Genomic DNA, 7,833 nt, shown 5'->3' on the forward strand with positions numbered 1-7,833 from the left:
CCTGCGATGCCGTTCTTGTCGCCTTCGCCATCACGTCGCCTCCTGGTTGTCCATTCGTGGGCTTCATGGGGGACCCTTGGTCGTGGCACCGGGCCTCGATGGAGTGCGGCAGGCTGCTGGCGGCGGAGCGGCTGACGCAGGGCGCCATGGCGCTGCGCAGGGACCCAACGACGCCCGACTTCCTGCTGCTCCTGCCGATCTTTTGGTTCCCGGCGCTCTCCTCAGCCTCGCGAATTGCAGGGGCGCCCGCCTCCTCCTCCTCCTCCAACCACCTCCCGCTCCACCGAAAGAGATCGCCGAGCGGAACACCTTCATTGCCGCGCGCCTCGCCGCCTACTCCCTGCCATGTCCGACCTCCCCGTCTACTGTTGCGACCCCTCGACGCTCACCAGCCCCGCGCTGGGCCAACCTCCGCAGCATCTATCTCGGGGTGGATTAGGAAGCACGCCGAAGAGGAAGGGAAGGGAGGGCCGGCGGCGCAATGTTGCTACGGATCCACATTTCTCAATCCAGGGAAAGATAGAAGGGGAATCGTGCCCAAAATCACGGGGTTGTGGGGCGGGGCCGCCGGGATCGGGGACGTGGAGTGCTAGAAGAATCGCAGATCACGCGTCTGCTCGGCAGAACATTTCATCTCAGACGTTCATCTAGACGGCAGACCGTTCGCCTAATATAGGCAGTAGGATGTGCTTAGATTGATCTGATTTGACGGTACAGGTTATTCTGTGTACAGTTTGTTGTGTGGCTTTGGGAGAAGTCATGTTTACTTTTTTTAATAGTAGTATAGACATAGATTATGGGCCGGTGTCCTGCTGCGCTATAGCCTTGATCAGCGCGACCCATGCACTCAGATGGGCGACAGGCCTGGGCCGTATCCGCTGGGATAAAACTCGAAATTTTCAGACGACGCGAGACCCATGGCCCCGTTCATTCGCCTTCCCCCACTGCACTACCCAGGTCTCGAGCTCTCCCTCAGAAAAAAAACCTAGGTCTCGAGCGATGGCGCCGCCGCCGCGGCCGGCGGCGGAATGCCCAAGTCGAACCACCGTGCTCGATCTCGACGACGACCTCCTCCGCGAGGTGTTCCTCCGCCTCCCCGGCCTCCCGAGCCTCGTCCGCGCCACCCTCTCCTGCCGCACCTTCCTCTCCCCGGTCCGTTCCTCCCCCGCCTTCCGCCGCAGCTTCCGGGCTCTCCACCCGTCTCCCTTCGTCGGCCTCTTCGTCCAGCGCAGAGGCTTCAAGCCCGAGGCCTCCTCTTTCAAGGCCCACCACAGCCGCCCGGACCCGGACTTCGAGGCCGCTGCCCGCGGCGGCGATTTCTCCCTCAGCGGCCTCCCACTCCCAGGCGCCGACGGCAGCCAACACGGCTACAAGGAGGATGAGGGCATCGATGAAGAAGATAGCAACAACCAGGAGGAGCAGTGCGAGGAGGACGACGACGAGGATGAGGAGTACGAGGAGGAGGAGGAGGAGGCCTCCCACGTGTGGGAGATTGAGCGATGTTGCGACGGCTACGTGGTCGTCTTCAACCAGAGGGCCAAGCAGATAGCTGCCTACAACCCTCTCACCCGGGCATTGCATCTCTACCCCTCGCCGCCCCGCCTCTTCTCCGATGCCATTAACTTCGAGTTCCACATTATCTCCTCCCAAGAGGACCCCGGCGCACCACCCCGCGTGCTGTGTTTTGATTTCAACTTGTTTCAGGAGAAGGCGGTCGTCCGCCTCATCTCGTCGGACAACAGCATCAAGTCCAAGTGCCGGAAGTTCCCTGGCACCGGGAGCGAGGTCACTGGCAAGATGGTGAATGGGTCTGTCTATTGGACGCACGTGGGGAAACCCTACATCACCGTGCTCGACACCGCGACACTGAAGTTCACTAAAATGGATCTACCGCCGCTCTTGGCAGACCAGGAAGGCCGTAAGTGCTTTTGTGTTTGGTAATACCAAGGATGGGAGGCCCTGTATCGTTTCCCCAGATTTGTGGGGTGCTTGCTCGCTTGATGTCTTTTTCTGGAGACCCGAGGATGAGTATTATGACGATGGTCGCAATTACTGGCTGTACCAGACATTTCCTTTGAAAACGATTCGCCAGTTCGTTAAGTTCTCGAAAGGAGACGATGGATTTTTCATTGTGCGGCTTATGGATGTTATAGATGGAATCCTGTACCTGCGTACCGAGTATGACGGGTGTACCGAGGCTCCTCAGTTTTTGCTATCCTTTTGCCTCGAAACAGCAGAGCTGAAAATGATATGTGAAGATTATCACAAGCCTGTCCGTCCCTACATCATGGCCTGGCCTCCTTCTTTGGTACAAAATGATGAGGTAAGCGCATGTATATACAGTTTCTTTCCATGAGAGCACTGATTTAGTGAATTGTTGTGGAAATCGGCTATCCACTCTTACTGTACATGATTTCCATTTTGCAAATCTGATTCATTTGAAAATTGAAATTACTTAACCATATAAAGTCTAATACTCTTTGACAGTGCTATATCTGATATGGACAGTTCACAGTTCTATGCTCATAGTGTGCACATATGATATATCATACCCTTGTGGCACTGTATGTGGCTTGTTATGTTATTCTTTGCTTTCCCGCAAGAAAATGTTATTCATCGTTACTATTCTCATAAGCATATGTTCTTATACTTGATGTTGGGCTCAACATTCTGTTGGGTGCTTACCGCAGTGTATTTTCCATTGAGGTAACATCGGTGGATCTGTGTAATTTAATTTGAAGTAGAGAGACTGTAGTATTTGTGCTGTTCACAATACTTATATAGTAATCTGTAAATTCTTTAGGGTCCCTGTTCAAAAGATCAAGCTTTGTCTACCGCAAGCTCTGAAGGATGTGATGTGAAGGCTGGAGGTGGCCAAACATTGCCTGCATCTGTTGCGAAAGCATAATAGGTAACGCCATGGACTGAAGGTTATATATAAACTAGTTGAATGCCCGTGCGTTGCTACAGATAATAACACATAAATTTTTTGTCTCGATGCTGATAATATAGGTGAATTAATCAAACAGATAATTAAATGGCATAAGTAGACGATGGGAGCCACCCTCATAAGTTACATTCTTCCTCGTTTCTCCACTCAAATAGATATCTCAACATAGTTTCACCTATTTTTATGATTGTTCACGATGGATTGTGCAAACAAATTACTGCAGCATGTAGTTGCAATTAACATATAACGCCCCTGTAGATATAATGGGTCAGAGAAGGTCTACAAAATAGGGAATTCCTAATCCAGCAAAAAAAAAACCAAAATTTCATCTACTGTGTGCAAGGATACTATTTCCCATTTCCGACCAGAAAATTATTGATATTTTAACCTTGTGAGATTTGTCATAATATGAGTTAGACAACACAATTTTAAAGAAGCATCTTTGTGTCGGTTAGCTAGAATAAACCAGTGTCGCTCGAATTTACTCGCTGCTGCTACTTTTCTAATTCTTTCTCACGCCGCTGCCTTTTTCTTCATCTACCCTATCAACTCGCCTAAGTCTCCCTGCCTAACAACCAGCCAGTGCCACCCATGATTGGCGGATGTTGACGTGGGCCGCTTGGCTGCCCCTTGCCCGAGTCACTGCTTTAGCTGGCGTCGTCCATCCCTTCAAACCTATTACCATCTCCGACGCCTTCGACCTTCCGCTTAGCCGCACTCTAATCTGTAAACCCACTATCTTTTTCTTTTCGTCCACCCTATTGAAGCGCCCACCTCTCCCTGCCTAACCGCCCGCCACCGCCACCTGCAGTTGACAAGTGCTCACGCACTCCACCTAGCCCTTTGCCTGCTCGAGTCACCATCGCTGGCACCTGCCACCGCCACCCACAGTTGACGAATGTTGACACACGCCACCTCGCCCTTCCCCTATTCAAGTCACCGCCTCCATCACCGTCGTCAGCATGCCATCCCTCTAAAGCCTACCATATACAGTGCCACTAACCTCCCGCACCCCTCACTCGAATCCTTTTATCCCGTGCCTCTCATGTGTCACAAGTGACATGGAAGGCGGCAATTTTTTTTTTACCTCTAGCAAGGTCATGATGAATCGTTGTATGCCGCAGCCTACCGTCTCAGGATCAGTGCTAAGTGTGCATTGCACACACAAAAACACTAAAAATGTCCATTCCTGTACGAAAAATACAAATAAATGTTCTCACTGAGATCAAAGCATGTTTCAGACTCATCTTGATAAACATCAGTGTGTCGAAGCCTACTAAGCACCAAACATATCGTGATAAACCATGTTAACAACCGAGGCTTTTATTTAGAGAGCTAAAGATACAAAGTTTACACACAGTAATCTTTACTCAAGAAATCTTGAACTGACTATCGAGGATTTATTTAGCTGCATCCCATGCAGTCAGAAACTACAGATTGCCAAACAGCTTTTGCTTGTACTAATGTTCAACTACAGTATGATAAACCACAACTTTGACTATTGTATGATAAGCGACACTGCAACAGTAACTAACCATCCTCCATCGCCTCATATTTCTCACAACACCATCCAATCCTTGATGCACAAAACCAACCTTCATTGTTCTGCTCAGAGGAGAAGGAGACCGAAAAGGATATCCCAATTTTATTGTAGTAAGAAAACGAAACTAAGTAACAAAAGCAAACCTTCTCCCATTCACTTTAGTTAAATCCAAATGGCCATGTTGTGCTTGGAGGTCAAGCTAGAGAAGATATCAATATGATATTGAACGGACATGATGGAGAAAAGGTCTTCAAACTAAAGATAGCACACAAACAAAGATAAGCATCAGGTTGGCCTTCACACAGAGCATTGTCAGATTATGTGTTTAATCTACAGATGTCTGCTACAACAATTCGAAGTCATATAGGAAAAAAAATACATAAAACCAGATCGAGGGAAAAAAGCGAACACATCTTCAAATTAGAAAAAAAACATTATCTACAGATAATTTCTAGCATGATACACGGTCAAACCATAAATTAGATCACCAAACTACAATCCATATGCTACGTATTTTAGAACAACCTCTTACTTATATTTATAAGTGCATTAATATTCCAAATTGTGAACCTACTTTAGAGCTCTTGCAACACAGTTTAGTTGTAAGTATGTTATGGGCAATATGATTCTCCCCATTCCTTATGTAGCAAAAATCACGTGGTAGAGTCTTGCAGTGTCTTGGGCAAGAAGAATAACTTCCGGACAAGAAAATGATGATAGTATGTGTCAAATTCTTGCTAGTATAAAGAAGAGCAAGGACGTTACCTTGGTGTTTTTTTTTCAGGAATGTTACTTTGGTTTACACAAGCAAGTAATCATACGCGAGCCTCGCTGTATAAGTTAAGCTTGTTTAAATGTATGAACTTCATCATGAAACTATTATCAAGAAGTAATGATCATATTATGTCGATATATCTGTAAAAAAGCAAAGTTAACTACTACAGCATGACAACGGGCCGTTTAAACCTCCTCTGACTGAATTATATTATGAACTTAAATCACTAACGATAGTCAGCATAAAATTGCGCGTCATTGATCATGTTCAGAAAGAGGTTGCCTAAAATAATAGTGCAGATTTTTGGAAGCAAAATAAGTTAGGTTGCCTAAGATAGTAAGACCACTTACATCAAAATGCCCCTGGCAGATGCCTCATAGACCAGTCACCAGTATCATATTAGGGACCAGCCACATTACACATACCTAAGGTAGTAGGTAGATCAAAGTGAGCACACATATTCAGAATGGAAGAATATCTCGAAAATTCAGAACGTAAGAAGATCTCCAAGAATAGATAAGCTGATGTTCAAGTGTCCAGCTTAAGATATGTTTACTTGCCACTGTGCTTTCCTAGCCAATCCAAGCAGATGGGGTGGAACGGGAGTATGAAGATCGCAACCTGAACGAAATAACTAAGAAAATCAGGTGAATAAACCCAACACATAATACATGATTAAAAACATCAATTACGTACAATGTTTGTGGCAAGTTAAAACCACAATTAGCAAACCTTGATCCCTAATGTGATGATCAGAAGGGAGCGGCAACCAGGCTGTTAAGGAGAAGTTGACACCATCGCCCCGGTGGGAAGATGACCGAGAGTGACGAGCCCCGGGCAACACGGGGACTCGATGACAGTGGCCGCTCTATGCGTGTACCTTATCGTGGTGCTGCTCCTCCATCGCCGTGGTCCTGTCCCCCCCCCCCCCCCCCCCTCCCTGCCTCCCCAAGGCTTGTACGCTGCATAACTGCACCCTCCTGGCCAAATCTGATCTGAGGGCAAACAGCATGCCGCGTGCACTCTGTCGGGGACAAGGAGCCTCTCCACGTGGTTGGGTTTTCTCCTATCTCTTTCTCTTCCATCACCGGCGCAAGGGACAATACGACCAAATTCTACCTTGGTTGGTCAATCACCACAGTAGTTGGGCTCCATCCCTTTGCACACCGACCTCGGACAGCGCCACGAGCGCCTCTTCCTCTGCAGCTGCTTAGGCCAGCACCACCGCCGTGCTCCTTCTCTGGATGGAAGGGACGGAACGGGAAGCAACCCCTCCTCTGGATCTAGATCAAGCGAGGGTGGGAAAAGGAAAGGAAGATATGGATACCTACGAACAAAAAATCTGGATGGGAGCGATCGTGGGAAGGATATATAGAGAAACTCAAAATACGAGGAGAGGAGTTTCCTTTTATTTCCTCCGTGTGAAGGTGGGATGAAACGATGCAAACGTACCACCTGATCATCACCAACGATTATAGGAAAGTTGTGAATGTGATGCGGAATGACGACGCAAAACGTTATGAATATAGATTGATTAGATTACATAGTTACATTAGGAAAGCGTGGTGAGGGATTGATGATTTTTTTCCGCTGTTATTTGCCCACCGGTTTTGCAGCGGAGATGAAAAAAATCGGTGGGGAGGCATCATTCGGTGGGGAGGCTAACGAGACGAAATGACAACGGACTCTCCCATTAGGAGTAGAGATTCAGAAGGTGGATGGTTTGCATTTGTTACAATAGTATAATTGTTGATTCCGTTGGCCTGCTAGTTTTCTATGACCTTGCATCTCCAAACTTTGAAGAATGCACCTGAGATGATCTTTTTGTGTCTTTGCCTTTTAACAATTGGATGGTACATTTTGGATGCATGAAAGCCAGCCATTCTTAGATTTTTAATTAGCCTCATATTTACATGTGTTACGATCAGATGGTAGACTTGACTTAGACTTGCAATGCGCTATACTGATGAATGATGTGCACTTGTTTATCTTGTTTTTGTAGGATTACTTGGAGACCTGGTGAGATGGATGGTGGTGCTGTCTTTTGCCGATGCCGATACATGATGATTCAAGGCCTGTGTCTTGAGAGCCTGATGGCCTTGTATCAACTTAATGCGCCTTTTGCGTATGCAGTATTCTGGAACTTTACACCTACTTGAGCCTCCTTGAACCATTATTCTGGTTGTCGATTGCTTGTCACTTAAGATGGTTAATGATCAGGTTATGAACAGCATGGTAATTCGAAGTTGTAAGCCTTGTTGCTGCTGGTTTGGTGCATACTGTATTGCTGGGTTGATAACTTGATATCTGTCTAGTATTACAGCTGCTAGTTAATTCTTGTTTAGGATTTTTTTTGCCAACGATCTGCATGCATGGATCTTGTGTGGTTATTTTGCCTGCTGCTCCCTGGTGCTGTCTATCCTCAGCCTTGCAAATCAATGCAGCGAAAAAGCCCAAGCTGAGCCTAACTGCCTAAGCCTCGTATTGTGTAGCACTATCAAGCTGCGCTAGTCTGCTTCGACTCAAATCCACCCCCGTCGACTGATTTTCTCATATGATAGGTAT

General features: G+C 47.2%; 1 protein-coding gene across 1 annotated transcript; it reads left to right on the forward strand.

Moving 5' to 3' along the window:
• The first annotated feature begins 935 nt into the window (after positions 1-935).
• Positions 936-2,312, forward strand: LOC125518223 (uncharacterized). The gene has a single exon (XM_048683138.2). The coding sequence runs from the start codon at positions 1,000-1,002 to the stop codon at positions 1,939-1,941; it is 942 nt and encodes a 313-aa protein (XP_048539095.2). The 5' UTR covers positions 936-999; the 3' UTR covers positions 1,942-2,312.
• Positions 2,313-7,833: the final 5,521 nt, after the last annotated feature.

This window comes from Triticum urartu, chromosome 7A (genome assembly GCF_056163025.1).
Source record: "Triticum urartu cultivar PI428250 chromosome 7A, HENAU_Tu73, whole genome shotgun sequence".
Taxonomy (NCBI): Eukaryota; Viridiplantae; Streptophyta; class Magnoliopsida; order Poales; family Poaceae; genus Triticum; species Triticum urartu.

Excerpts from the sequence above, each read along its gene's own strand:
- LOC125518223 (XM_048683138.2), top strand. The coding sequence starts at position 1,000 with ATGGCGCCGCCGCCGCGGCCGGCGGCGGAATGCCCAAGTCGAACCACC.